Below are 14,962 nucleotides of genomic sequence, written 5' to 3'. Positions count from 1 at the left end.
CAGGTGAGGTGCCAGAAGACTGGCTAACGTGGTACCACTGTTTAAGAAGGGTGGTAAGGACAAGCCAGAGAACTATAGACCAGTGAGCCTGATGTCGGTGGTGGGCAAGTTGTTGGAGGGAATCCTGAGGGACAGGATGTACATGTATTTGGAAAGGCAAGGACTAATTAGGGATAGTCAACATGGCTTTGTTCGTGGGAAATCATGTCTCACAAACTTGATGGAGTTTTTTGAGGAAGTAACAAAGAGGATTGATGAAGGCAGAGCGGTAGATGTGATCTATGAGGACTTCAGTAAGGCGTTCAACAAGGTTCCCTATGGGAAACTGATTAGCAAGGTTAGATCTCATGGAATACAAGAAGAACTAGCCATTTGGATACAGAACTGGCTCAAAAGGTAGAAGACAGACGGTAGTGGTGGAGGGTTGTTTTTCAGACTGGAGGCCTGTGACCAGTGGAGTACCACAAGGATCAATGCTGGGTCCTCTACTTTTTGTCATTTACATAAATGATTTGGATGCAAGCATAAGAGGTACAGTTAGTAAGTTTGCAGATGACACCAAAATTGGAGGTGTATTGAACAGCAAAGAGGGTTACCTCATTCCAACAGGATCTTGACCAGATGAGCCAATGGGCCGAGAAGCGGCAGATGGAGTTCAATTCAGATAAATGCGAAGTGCTGCATTTTGGGAAAGCAAATCTTAGCAGGATTTATACACTGAATGGTAAGGTCCTAGGGAGTGCTGCTGAACAAAGAGACCTTGGAGTGCAGGTTCATAGCTCCTTGAAAGTGGAGTCGCAGGTAGATACGATAGCGAAGGAGGAGTTTGGTATGCTTTCCTTTATTGGTCAGAATATTAAGTACAGGAGTTGGGAGGTCATGCTGTGGCTGTATAGGGCATTAGTTAGAAATGGAATATCGTGTGCAATTCTGGTCTCCTTCCTATCGGAAGGATGTTGTGAAACTTGAAAGGGTTCAGAAAAGATTTACAAGGATGTTGCCAGGGTTGGAGGATTTGAGCTATAGGGAGAGGCTGAACAGACTGGGGCTGTTTTCCCTGGAGCGTTGGAGGCTGAGGGGTGACCTTACAGATGTTTACAAAATTATAAGGATAGGGCAAATAGGCAAAGTCTTTTCCCGAGGGTCAGGGAGTGCAGAACTAGAGGGCATAGGTTTAGGGCAAGAGGGGTTAAGATATATAAAAAAAAAGGAGAGATCTACAAGGCAACCTTTTCACACACAGGATGGTACGTGTATGGAATGAGCTGCCAGAGGAAGTGGTGGAGGCTGGTACAATTGCGACATTTAAGAGACATTTATTTGGGTAAATGAATAGGAAAGGTTTGGAGGGATATGGGCCGGGTGCTGGTCGGTGGGACTAGATTGGGTTGGGATATCTGGTCGGCATGGATGGGTTGGACTGAAGGGTCTATTTCCATCTCTACGACTTTAAGTAACTGAATGAATGCAGTTCCCAAAAAATCATGAACTCAACAAATGACACAATTTTGTTCAATCATTTAAATTGTGATTGTCTTGCAGCACATTAAATATACTGGTACCAATATAGAGAAATTAGTGCTTTAAGATACATTAGTAAAGCAATACTTTCAACTCATCACTTCATAATACTGCAACTACCAGTCATACTGTTCAATACTAGTATTTCAACACAATATCAAGACACAGACTGCCTATTCCTTTTAAAACCACATACACAATTGAAGTGGATGCAGTATGAACATTTAATATCCTTGTTATCATTTTTCACTGAAGTATTAGTGATGGCATTATCTCTATATATTCTTGTGCTCAGCTCCTAGTCTCAATACCACTAGATGCCAGGTCAAACCTGCTCCACACCTATGTGTTCTTGATTTATGAAACTTGAATAGCAAATCTGTCATTATTTCCCATGTATTAAAGATTCTAATTCTGGGCCTGTTCCTAATAAAATTAGTATCCAGCTGCATCATTCCTTTAAGTTATTTCAAAGCTATACTTTAACTAAGGCTTTGACTAAGAACATATGAGCTGCGGAGAGGATGTGGTGGGAAAGGGATGAAAGCACTTCTTAATTTTTGCACTTTTTAAAAAACCTTGGGAGCGTAGTTGACACAGGGAACCTCAACCTGTTTTAAAAAATATGATTAATTGAAAAAAAATCATAACATTCTGGCCTCTGACCCAAGCGCTAGAAAGTCCGATTAGTGTAGGTTTTGTTAGTGAGGACTCAATAGGCTTAAGTGCCTTTTCTGTACAGTGTAATTCTATGAAATCTCCCCTATTTCAACATCCTGTTGCTACAAGTGTACTCACAAATCACACAACATGCAAAGACTCTAAGAGAAAACAATGACAAGTTCCAGTTTATATTTGTTTCCTAGAACTATAAAATTTCCAGGTTAGCTGGCTTCAACATTAGATGATCACTAACTCATCTGAAATGACTTTTTATCTCCAATCGAATTATATCTGCTTCATAAATTCTTGGGACTTCCAAATATCTTTGTTACCTGTATGAAATCTCACCTTATTCCCAGACGCATCTTTCCCCTTGCCCTCCTCTTCAACATGAAAGCGCAGATTTTCCAGAAGAATCACACTTCCATTAGCCGGGTTAGCGCATGCCTCTTCAACTTCAGATCCAACACAATTTTTCAGGAAGATAATATTCCTATTTGTAAATCAAAAATAAAAAATTTTGAAAGTAACCTACACAAGTTAACATTTTTTGAAAATGTTTTTTAAATATTGTTACTAAATAATAGGCATAAATGTAAATGGTCAAAAGACTGAACTACCTTACTGAACACCTGTACCATCACCAAGTTAAGAATTAAGTTCTGTGGAGTTGAATTGCAAGCGTTAACTATTTTAATGGCACAAGCAATTTTTTATCCAAAGGCATTTGGCTTTAAATTTTGTTACCAGCTCCAACCCACCCCTTATGTTTCAGAAGTATACATCACACAAGCAATTTTCATTTACAACACATTAAAAGTTATTCTGCACCACAGTGCTCAAGAATCTTAGAGGTATAGTATTGCACTTTTCAAACAAATCTTACTTCATAAATTTCCTCATTCTCATCTCAACAAAAAAAAGCATTATGTTAAGCAGCTCAAACACAACTTTCAGAGACTATGTAAACCTGTTGAAAGCACCAGCTTATCTCCCTTGCATCCCTTTGAATATTTTATTTTTTAAAAAAAAAAGGGTTTCTTGAAGCAAGTTACGCATATAGATAATACAGTTTCTTGTTGTGGTTCTGTTCGCCGTGCTGGGAATTTGTGTTACAGACGTTTCATCCCCTGTCTAGGTGACATCCTCAGTGCTTGGGAACCTCCTGTGAAGCGCTTCTGTGATCTTTCCTCCGGCATTTGAAGTGGTTTGAATCTGCCGCTTCCGAATGTCAGTTCCAGCTGTCCGCTGCAGTGGTCGGTATATTGGGTCCAGGTCGATGTGTTTATTGACTGAATCTGTGGATGAGTGCCAAGCCTCTAGGAATTCCCTGGCTGTTCTCTGTTTGGCTTGTCGTATAATAGTAGTGTTGTCCCAGTCGAATTCATGTTGCTTGTCATCTGCGTGTGTGGCTACTAAGGATAGCTGATTGTGTGGTTTCATGGCTAGTTGGTGTTCATGGATGCAGATCCATGCAGATGACAAGCAACATGAATTCGACTGGGACAACACTACTATTATACGAAAGCCAAACAGAGAACAGCCAGGGACTTCCTAGAGGCATGGCACTCATCCACAGATTCAATCAATAAGCACATCGACCTGGACCCTATATACCGACCACTGCAGCGGACAGCTGGAACTGACAACCGGAAGCGGCAGATTCAAACCACTTCAAATGCCGGAGGAAAGATCACAGAAGCGCTTCACAGGAGGTTCCCAAGCACTGAGGATGTCACCTAGACAGGGGACATCAACACTGCGTCTGCAACACATATTCCCAGCTCGGCGAACAATACCACAACAACGAGCACCCGAGCTACAAATCTTCTCACAAACTTTGAATACAGTTTTTTGGTTTCAATTTTACCTTCCCATAAGTTTCTTCAATTCCTCTGCAACTGGTGCCAGTGAGAACTTCTCAGGCATAGGGATGCCATCAGGCCTTCCCAAGTGGCTCATGAGCACCACTGACTTGGCTCCACTGTTTAAACAATGCAGAATACTTGGAATTGCAGCTTTAATCCTGTAAAATGAATCAAATATCTTAGAACTTTTTTTTTTAACTTCACAGAATCACATTTCTGTTTCTCCTCCCTCCAAAACTTGGTTCTGCAAAAAATATTTCCAAAAGGTATTGGTTGGCCATAAATTGTATTTTGTTTTCAGATGTTAAAGCATGGCAAAGTTCAAAGAATATTTGATCTCCAGATAGATGATAACCTAAAAAAAGTCAAATATCTCAAATGTATCATAACCTTCCTCAACTTCAAATGTTGAGTACGCAAGCGTGTCTTATCTTATGCATTGCTTCAATAAATCAGTATTACATACCACAATATAGCCCACAATTATACTCCCAAATAACATGCTGCTAGAAAAAAAAACACCACCACAATCAACGTCAAGACACCACAATGTCGCAGCTAACCTCTGCATCAACCTTTATCTACATTACATTTCTTTGGCATATACGATTGATTCCTGGAAGATCATTACCAACATTTTGTCACCTGTTCAAAGGATGCACAAGCGGGTATCAAATGAGATTGGGATCAAGGTACATCCCACTGTTCCTAATAATAGGTCAGCCTATCAAAATACAACGTTTGTTCTCGTGCATATAAAACATTCATATAAAGAAGATTTCAGAGAATGGTCACTGCCTTCATGGGGCGAAAAAAGAGGCACCAATGTATAAAAACCAAAAGAACTGCGGATGCTGTAAATCAGAAACAAAAACAGAAGTTGCTGGAAAAGCTCAGCAGGTCTGGCAGTATCTGTGAATAGAAATCAGAGTTAACGTTTTGAGTCCAGTGACCCTTCCTCAGAAACCATCAAGGCAAGAGACAAAAAAAGTATGTTCATTTTTGATACAGGCTTTAACATAACAATCCAAATAATTTTTGTTAACCATACATTGAATTTGAACATCCCAACCTCAGTTTTAAGCTACATCACATATAAAATAAATAGGTAGCTGCGAATCAAAGTACTGATTACCTTTGATTGTTAGTGATCTGATTATTCTTCATTGGTACATTGAAGTCCACCCTGTAAGACAGTAATAATAAAATAATAAAGTTTCAGGTTCAGGAATATCACCAAGGAATTAATCATTTTGAATAGGTGGGTCAGAGTAAAGATGTGTGGTGAAATGCTGTGTATATCATAGTGGTGTGCACATACATAACAGCATTTAAAATTAGTCCATAAGACATAGGAGTAGAAATTAGGTCATTCGGCCAATCAAGGAGGAGGAAGTGAGGACAGCAGATGCTGGACATCAGAGTCGAGAGTGTTGTGCTGGAAGAGCAAAAGGTCAGGCAACATCTGAGGAGCAGGAGAATTTCCTGCTCCTCAGATGCTGCCTGACCTGTTGTGCTTTTCTAGCAGCATACATTCGGCCCAAAGTCTCCTCTGCCATTCAATCATGGCTGATAAGTTTCTCAAACCCATTCTCCCACTTTCTCCCCTTTAGATTAGATTAGATTAGATTACTTACAGTGTGGAAACAGGCCCTTCGGCCCAACAAGTCCACACCGCCCCGCCGAAGCGTAACCCACCCATACCCCTACATCTACCCCTTACCGAACACTACGGGCAATTTAGCATGGACAATTCACCTGACATGCACATCTTTTGGAGTGTGGGAGGAAACCGGAGCACCCGGAGGAAACCCACGCAGACACGGGGAGAACGTGCAAACTCCACACAGTCAGTCGCCTGAGGCGGGAATTGAACCCGGGTCTCTGGCGCTGTGAGGCAGCAGTGCTAACCACTGTGCCACCGTGCCGCCCACAATGAAGAACCTATCTATCTATCTCAGTCTTAAATAAACTCAATGACCTGGCCTCCACAGCCTTCTACAGCAATGAATTCCATAGATTCAACACTCTCTGGCTGAAGAAGTTTCTCCTTCCCTCCGTTCTAAAGGGTCTTACCTTTACTCCTAGGCTGTGCCATCAGGTCCTTGTCTCTCCTACCTATGGAAACCTCTTCTCAACAACCACTCTGTCCAGACTATTCAGTATTCTGTACGCCCAATTAGATCCCCCCTCATTGTTCTAAACTCCATGGAGTATAAACCCAGAGTCCTCAAACATTCCTCATGTGCCAAGCCTTTCATTCCTGGGATTATTCACGTGAACCTCTGAACCCGCTCCAGGGACACATTCCTCCTGAGGTATGGGGCCCAAAATTGCTCACAATACTTCAAATGTGGTCTGACCAGAGCTCTACAAAGCCTTACAAGTTCATTCCTGCTTTCATATTCTAGTCCTCTCAAAAATAAATGCCATCATGTTGTATTTGCCTTCCAACTCAACCTACAATTTTTCCTGAAGAGAATCCTGAACGAGGACTCCCAAGTCCCTTTGCACTTCAGATTTCTGAATTTTCCTCCCAATTTAGAAAATAGTCCATGCCTCTATTCTTCTTACAAAAGTGCATGACCTCATAATTTCCCATGTTGTATTCTATCTGCTTCTTTGCCCATTCTCCCAACATGTCTAAATCCTTCAGCAGCCTCCCTGCCTCCTCAATACTACCTGTCCCTCTATCTCTGTACCATCTGCAAACTTAGCCAGAAAGTCCTCAGTTCCTTCAACTAGATCGTTTATGTATAAAGTGAAAAGCTGAGGTCCCATTGTCCCTTGTGGACTACTACTTGTCACTAGCTGCCATCCTGAGAAGGGTCCTTTTATCCCCAGTCTCTGCTTTCTGCCAGACAACTAAGCTTCTGTCCATGCTAGCAACTTGCCTCTAACACCATGAGTTCTTGTCTTACTCAGAGGCCTCCTGTGCGGCACTTTGTCAAAGGCCTCTGAAAGCCCAAGTAGATTACATCCATTGGCTCTCCTTGGTCTAACCTGCTCGTTACTTCTAGCAGATTTGTAAGGCATGACCTCCCCTTGATGAAACAATGCTAACTTTGCCCTATATGCTTCCAAGTATTGAGAAAACTCATCCTTCACAATAGACTCCAAAATCTTACAAACAATCAGGGTCAGGCTAGTCGGCCTGTAATTTTCTGTTTTTTGCCTCCCTCCTCCTTAAAATGGGGGAGGGGGAGGGGGGGGGGGGGGGTGGTGGTGGTGGTGGTTACATGAGCTATTTTCCAGTCCTCTGGGACCATCCCTGATTCTAGCAATTCCTGAAAGATCATCACTAATGCCTCCACTATCTCTTCAGCTATGTCCTTCAGAATTCTGCAGCGTAGTCCATCTGGTCCAAGTAATTTCCCCAACTTCAGGCCATTCAGTTTTTCTAGCACCTTCTCCTTGGTGATGGCCACAATACTCCTTCTGCCCCCACAACCCCCATTGAATGTTGGGGATATTACTTATGAAATCTGAGCCATTTCTTTGTTCCCACTACTACTGCTCTACTGTCATTTTCCAACGGTCTTATTTGCTTCCCTTTAGTCATCTAAATAAACTTCTATAATCTTCTTTTATATTATTGGCTAGCATAAGCTCATATTTAATCTTCTCCCTCCTTAGTTCTTTTCTCATTGTCCTCTGTTAGTCTTTATGGCTTCCCAAACCTCTGACTTCCCACTGCCCTTTGCCACATTTTAGGCTTTCTCTTCTGCTTTTATGCTGTCCCTGACTTGCCTTGTCACCTAGGTTTGCCTCACTCTCCCTTTAATTATGAAATCAATAAGTGTTGATAATGATGCCCACATCTCAATTTAATAAATGCAAGTGATCCCTACTAGCAAAAGCATGCATGGACTATGGACAAAGGCTAGATCAGTCTGGGCCATAAATGGTTGCACAATCAAACAGCCTCCAAATAGTCAACATCTATGCTAGACATTATTTTATCTTTAAATCACTGGTTATTAAAGACAAATAAACTGATGGCAGCACGTTTGGTAAAACAGGATTTTAAAATTGTCCTAATTACTGGAAAAAAATGTGAATCTAAGAACTCTGAAATGAAAGGATTGCGCGAGTTTTGAGAAGATTTGTAGCTCAGGTTGAGGTTCTGGATGTAGGTTTGCTCGCTGAGCTGCAAACTTCATTTTCAGAAGTTTCATCATCATACGAGGAAACATATGTAGCGAGCCTCAGGACAAAGCACTGTTTTCTATTTATATGTTTGAGTTTCTTTGGGTTGGCGACATCATTTCCTGTTCTTTTTCCTCAGGGGGTGGTAAATCGGATCCAAGTCAACATGTTTGTGGATTGGAGTTCCAGTTGGAATGCCATGCTTCTCGGAATTCTCATGCATGTCACTGTTTGGCTTGTCCAAGGACGGATGTGTTGTCCCCGAAGTGGTGTTCCTCCTCATCTGTATGTAAGGATACTGGTGAGAGGGGGTCATGTCGTTTTGTGGCTAATTGATATTCATGTATCCTGGTGGCTAGTTTTAAGCCTGTTTGTCCAATGTAGTTTGTTACAGTACTTGCACAGTATTTTGTAAATGACATTAGTTTTGCTTGTTGTCTGTATAGGACTTTCAAGCTCATTAGCTGCTGTTTCAGTGTGTTGGTGGGCTTGTGGGCTACCATGATGCCCTGAGAAAAAGAACAGGAAATTACATCACCAACCCAAAGAAACCCACCTACTACAATGACGAAATGTCTGAAGATGAACCTTCCAGCTCAACAAGCAAACCTAATTCCAGAACAAAAGGATTTATTTAGTTGTACAATTATAGAATATGTTACACTCTGGAAGAGCACTCAACCTAAAGAGAATGAGGTAATAGAGGTAACCCACAATTCATGAAACAAGACTGTATATTATCATACAAAGATGAGGAAAGAAATCAAGAGTGAGATGGAAAGCAGATAAGCAAAATCACAACTTTTTTTAAAACACTGCAGCTGATCAGAACAAATGCCAGTTGTTAAATCTAGAGTCTAGGAAGTCATATCAAAATCTCAATTTGTAAGATCAGTAAGTCTGATCCCCAACTCTATTTGAAAATATCTGCTATAAACCATCAGCTATACAAACTCAGCCCAACTTAATGAATGATCTGTCAAAAATGGCCAATGACTTTTCAACCTGAAGGATATTCCATTCCACTCCACACTTAATTCCATGTTTCCTATAATAATATCTAACATCTGGAGAATCATAATTGAATCAAACAAGACATTATGGCTTCATGAAAGGTAAATAGTCTGACAATTTTAAGTTTTTCAGTCTCAGACTGAATAAAGGGAAACATGGAGATGTTGTGGACTTGGATATCCAGAAGGTGTTTGACAAGGTACCTCACAAAAAGCTATGCCATAGGATAAAGAGCCCATGATGTTGGAGGTACTGTATTGGCATGGATAGAGAATTGGCTCATGGACAGAAAACAGCAAGTGATGATAAGGATTCGTTTTCAGGTTGGCAACTTGTAACCAGTGATGTTCCACAGCAATTAGTGCAACTGTTTAAAACAGATATGGAGGACTTGAAGGAAGGAAGCGAAATGTACTGTAGCCAAACTTGCAGACAACACAAAATTACATGAAAACACAAATTGGAAAAGGAATACACACAGTTTATGGAGAGATTTGGTAGGTTAAGTAAAAGGGCAAAAAGTTGACAAATGGAGCATAATGTGGGAAAACGTGAAGTTGTTCACTTTGGAAGGGAAAACAAAACAGCACAGTATTACTTCAATGGAGAAAAACAACCAAAATCCACAACACAAAAGGGACATGCACACAAAATTTAAACCTAGCAGACATGCACAGCAGGTAATCATGAAAGCTAACAGAATGGCAGCCCTTATTTCAAGGGAATTGAAATATGACTGTGGGGAGATCTTACTGCAATTGTACACAATGCTAGTAAGACCACATCTCAAAAACAGAGTTTTGGCTCCCTTATTTAAGGAAGATATAGAGGGAGTTCAGAGAATGCTCATTATGATCTATGGTTTGGAGGGAATGTCCTTGAGCAAAAAGCTAAACAGGTTGGGACTCTGCTCACTGGGGTTTAGATGAACAGTGACCTCATTGAAACACATAGGAGGGCATAGTTTCAAAATAGAGGGTTGGCATTTAAGACTGATAGGAGACAAAAAGGCAGCAAAATGGACGTAAAGATTACAGCTGATCTGACATTCCTCTGAATGGTGGAACAGGCTCAAAGAGCCAAACAGCCTATTCCTGTTCCTATTTCTGAAGGTCTTTTCATTTCAAAAGTATTGCATTTATATTCTAGGAGTTTTCCAAACATACAAGTATGGAAAAGCACTATGTAAGCATATTTTTCTTAGTTTATATGTAATTTTCAATGATTTTCAATATCTATTGCAGGTGCTTATGTACACAAGGCTAAGAGGTGCCCTTGCTAAATAATTTTAGGCAAAAAAAATTCCAACATTGTAATTGGTATAACAGTTTCATTACTTAACACTAACTGTCTTTTTATGTCCAGGATGATACAAACCTGACCTGTGGCAACAGCAATCAAACGTGTCTTTCAATAACTGCAAGGTACTGATTTTCAAACTGGAACACCAATAACTAAGGGAGTCCTGTACAGTCACCAGACATCTTCCTGTCATCAAATTTCTAATTTGATTCTTCAATTGCTGTACTATTTACTGCAATGATCGGGAAACCTATCACAACCACTAGAAATGTCAAAGTACTTTATACTCAATGACAAACATCGAAGCATGATCACTATTTAATACACCAAACCATGGAAGCCAATGTGCACTCAACACACACATACAAACAGCAAAGTAATAATAACCAAACTGTATTTTAATGTTGAGTGAAGAAGAACTATTGACCAGTGCTCCCTGCTCATCAGCACAATAGTACAGATGATTTACTCTCACCTAAAGGGCTGATTAATCCTCAGTTGAATACTTTTTCTGAAAGATATCACAATGAATATTTTGCACTAGTGATTATTGTGGAGAAGGACATGGAAGATATAGAATGAGAGGAAATAGATGATGACATCTTGAAATACATTCATTTTGCATGCAATTCTGTCTCCTTCCTGTCAGAAGGATGTTGCGAAACTTTGAAGAGTTCAGAAAAGATTTACAAGCATGTTTCCAGGGTTGGAGGGTTTGAGCTATAGAAGAGGCTGAATAGGCTGGGGCTGTTTTCCCTGGAGCGGCGAAGGCTGAGAGGTGACCTCAAAGGTTTATAAAATCATGAGAGGCATGGATAGGATAAATAGACAAAGTCTATTCCCTGGGGTGGGGGGAGTCCAGAACTAGAGGGCATAGGTTTAGGGTGAGAGGGGAAAAGATAAGAGACACATATGGGGCAACTTTTTCATGCAAAAGGTGGCGCGTGTATGGAATGAGCTGCCAGAGGAAGTGGTGGAGGCTGGTACAACTGCAACATTTAAAAGGCATCAGGATGGGTATATGAATAGGAAGGGTTTAGAGGGATACGGACCAAGTGCTGGCAAATGGGATTAGATTAGGTTGGGATATCTGGTAGGCATGGAAGAGTTGGACCGAAGGATCTGCTTCCATGCTGTACATCTCTATGACTATCTGGTAATGCAGCATTCCTTCAGCTTTAAAATGGAGTGTCAGCCTTGATTTTAGTACTCAAGTCCAAAAGTGGGCTTTGAACTCCACAATCTTCTGACTCCGAGACAAGACTCCAGCCAACTAAGTCATGCTGACAAATATATTTCACATTACCCTTCATCTGAATGTTCATTATTTAATGGAAATTTAATATTAATTTAGTACATGCATTGCTGGAGGAACCTTGCAGGGTCAGTGCCTAAATCACCATCCATTTTAAAGAATGATCTTGAATATTCATCCTGAAAAACCCCTCTCACAATGTAAAATGTCACCTACTCCACATTTCATTACTTAATCATGGTCTTCAGATTACTCATCACACATTCTGCTTCTGAGCGTACAACATAATGGAAACAACCAACAAAAATGACTCAAACAGGAGGATTAATAAAAGGTACACATGACTGCAGTATGACTATTGGTTTAAAATTTCCTTTGGCATTAGTTATTAAAACTGAGGCAATTCAATTCATAGTGAAGAGAATCTAAGGATATGAGCTAGAGGAGCCGGGGTTGGACTGGAGTGGACAAAATTAAAAATGACAACACCAGGTTATAGTCTAACAGGTTTATTTGGAAGCACTTGCTTTCATCAAGCAGTTGAGAAGAATAAGATCACGATCACAGAATTTACAGACAAAGGAGTCCAGTGTGAGTACCCACACCAACACACTCACATGCACACTCACTCTGCCGTTCCTACACGCAATGTCCAGATTTGTCTTTCAAATTAAAAGACTAACATGTATGAATTAGCTTAAACCACAAAAGATGTAAACCCATGTTACCATAATTAAGGCTCACACAAATTCTGGGCAGAGTCGTACTTGCAGATAAATCATAGGCAAAATGCCAGTGGCTCACCTAACATCTACAGGTTAATTAATTATTCTTTCAGAATATTCTAAAGGTATTCTCAATTACACAAATCAAGAACATAGCAAATCTTTCTTCCCTCCAAAAAGAAACATGCTTTGAAGCTCGTATTTAAGATCTTGATCAGCCCAAGAACTCATGCTCTGACTGCAGTCAGTTATTGATAGCCACATGCAAGATGCTATAACTTCAGGAATACATCCTGCTCCTAAGTCCTCATTTCAATTTGCCACACTGCAGGTTGAATGGCACCAGAAAATTTTAAAGGAGTAATATGCTGTAATTCTGATTTACAGTTGCAATCTGGTATACATTTTAGTTAAAGACTCAGTCAAAAATAACTGTTAATCTGTCTTGGACTATCAAATTAAGACAAATCAACAATTAGAGAGGTCAACATGCTATTGTTTTCACTGGCAGGATATGGCTCAAAATTAAGACCTCTACCTTTCTTATTCCAAATCAACCTGTTCAGAGACGTTATTGCACAACTCTGGAGCATGTGGGACTTGAAGCCAGGCCTCCTGGTTCAGGAGTAGGGACACTACCACTTTGCCATAAGATGGCCCTAAAGTACATCCTAACCTGTGCACAGTCCAACTCAAATATTCCACATCATTGAAAATTGAACTCCAGTCTTCTACAACAGGCATGGATTCTAACCAATATATTGATGAGGAGCTGCTTAATTAAGCCCTCATTACATCTCTGATATCAAACAAGAGAAAATATTGCAAAAGTCATCATCCTGTGCAAACAACACAAAACTAGGTATGATTTTCTTTCAAAAAAAAATCAGAATGTCAAACAAGGAGACTAGGATAATTAGGGAAAAAACTGCAATGCAGTCTGGAATGAGCTATGTACTGCCTGCAAAATGTGCTTTAAACCCTGTACAATATTAGAAGCCATCTTTCAGAGCAGTTTTTTTTAAGATTATGCAATTTTCACCAAACACCCTTGAGCACAAAAGGGAAGAAATAATCTTAATTTAGTTTGTGGAGATCTCTCCTTTAACCATTTACTTCTAATGTGGAAATGCACTGACATCTGTGCTCTGACAGTGAATATTAAAGGTCATCCAGATAAAGTATTCTCTTGCTCCTCAATTTAGCAAACGGTAGTAGCAGTGATATCTTTAGGCTTGTACTTTTAGACTCTCATACTTTCACAGGGAGCATGTCAATTTCTGATAGCTTCTTATAGCAACTAGTTAAAAAAAGTGAGAAATAATGAAATTGAAACAGGTCTAGATTAATTTGATGAACAGGATGCACCATCTCATAACTGCAACTAATTAAAACTAGCTCCCAAAAATATCACTTTTATGTGTTCTCTTCCGAAATACGGACGCAGCTAATTATGGAGTATGCTTGGTCCGCGAGCTTAAATGCGTGTTCCACTAGCAACAACTCAATGATTGAAATTGTATATATCACATATGATTTGATTATTTTAGCTATCTTTATCCTGATCTCAGGTAGAAGCAAAACGAAGATGCGAAATTTATCATGCCCTCCCCAAAAAGGCTGCAATTCATAAAATTCAGCACGTTACCCAACGTGAGGCTGCTTGACACAATTCCATTAATAATTTACAGGTAACATACACAGAGGAAAGCAATATGTGCGGAATTTAAAAATTAAAAACATCAGCAACGCTGGAGACGACTGGATTACATTTAGAAATTCACAAGAACGAATTAACTTGAACCTTTACACTTGTTGTAAATCAATCGTCATTAATGGAATTTTGCATTTTCATCATACTACAAACTTGAGCTAGCACACACTGAAACGTTCAACTAATAGTGCAGTGACGATTGTCCATTAAAAATATGATTCTCAATTATAAATAATATGTAATTAGCAGCGTTTTACAATTAAAAGTGGGGCCAGTAAGTCTGAAATGCCACTGAGGCCTCCTACACTAAACTCACCTCATCACTACTCTCTGATTCTTCACGTCCACCTTATCCAAGGTCAGTTTATTAGACAGAGACATCTTTCCTTATTTTTAAAAATACTAATATACTTTTTCTTGCTTTAAAATATCAGGATACCCTATCTCAGCAACTTCACCTCAATGACCTCAAGAGAAATGGACGGTTTTTTCCAGAGATGACACGAGCCGGTTTAACCAAATCCCGCCCCCCAAGGTGGGTCTCCCTACACGATTGGCTGCTGCCGAACGGATAGGCGCAGATTGACGGGCCGCTCCGTTTGATGAATGGTGAGCTCGTCCGCCTATCATTCGGGCCCTGCCCACCAGCTAAGCCTGAACCACGTGGTCTTTCGCGACTGCATGGGAGCTGCGGAGTCACGTCCGGCACGTAGCCGCGAGGGAGGGGCGGGAGCCCAGCGGTCAATCAACA

At 40.3% G+C, this 14,962-nt stretch overlaps 1 protein-coding gene across 1 annotated transcript in view; it reads right to left on the bottom strand.

Annotated features, from left to right (window-relative positions):
- pgk1 (phosphoglycerate kinase 1) overlaps nucleotides 1-14,719 on the bottom strand; it is a 35,146-nt gene extending 20,427 nt beyond the window's left edge. Inside the window, exons 1-4 of the mRNA XM_072595362.1 lie at nucleotides 14,528-14,719; nucleotides 5,188-5,238; nucleotides 4,055-4,210; nucleotides 2,533-2,677 (exon numbers count right to left, since the gene is read on the bottom strand). Of these exons, the coding sequence (XP_072451463.1) occupies nucleotides 2,533-2,677; nucleotides 4,055-4,210; nucleotides 5,188-5,238; nucleotides 14,528-14,592 (417 nt within the window). The 5' untranslated portion in view covers nucleotides 14,593-14,719. The remainder of the gene's footprint in view (nucleotides 1-2,532; nucleotides 2,678-4,054; nucleotides 4,211-5,187; nucleotides 5,239-14,527) is intronic.
- Nucleotides 14,720-14,962: the final 243 nt, after the last annotated feature.

This window comes from Chiloscyllium punctatum, chromosome 25, assembly GCF_047496795.1.
Source record: "Chiloscyllium punctatum isolate Juve2018m chromosome 25, sChiPun1.3, whole genome shotgun sequence".
In the NCBI taxonomy this organism is placed as follows: Eukaryota; Metazoa; Chordata; class Chondrichthyes; order Orectolobiformes; family Hemiscylliidae; genus Chiloscyllium; species Chiloscyllium punctatum.
The sequence above is the reverse complement of the archived record's forward strand: the minus strand, read 5'-3'. Positions and strand labels throughout refer to the sequence as shown.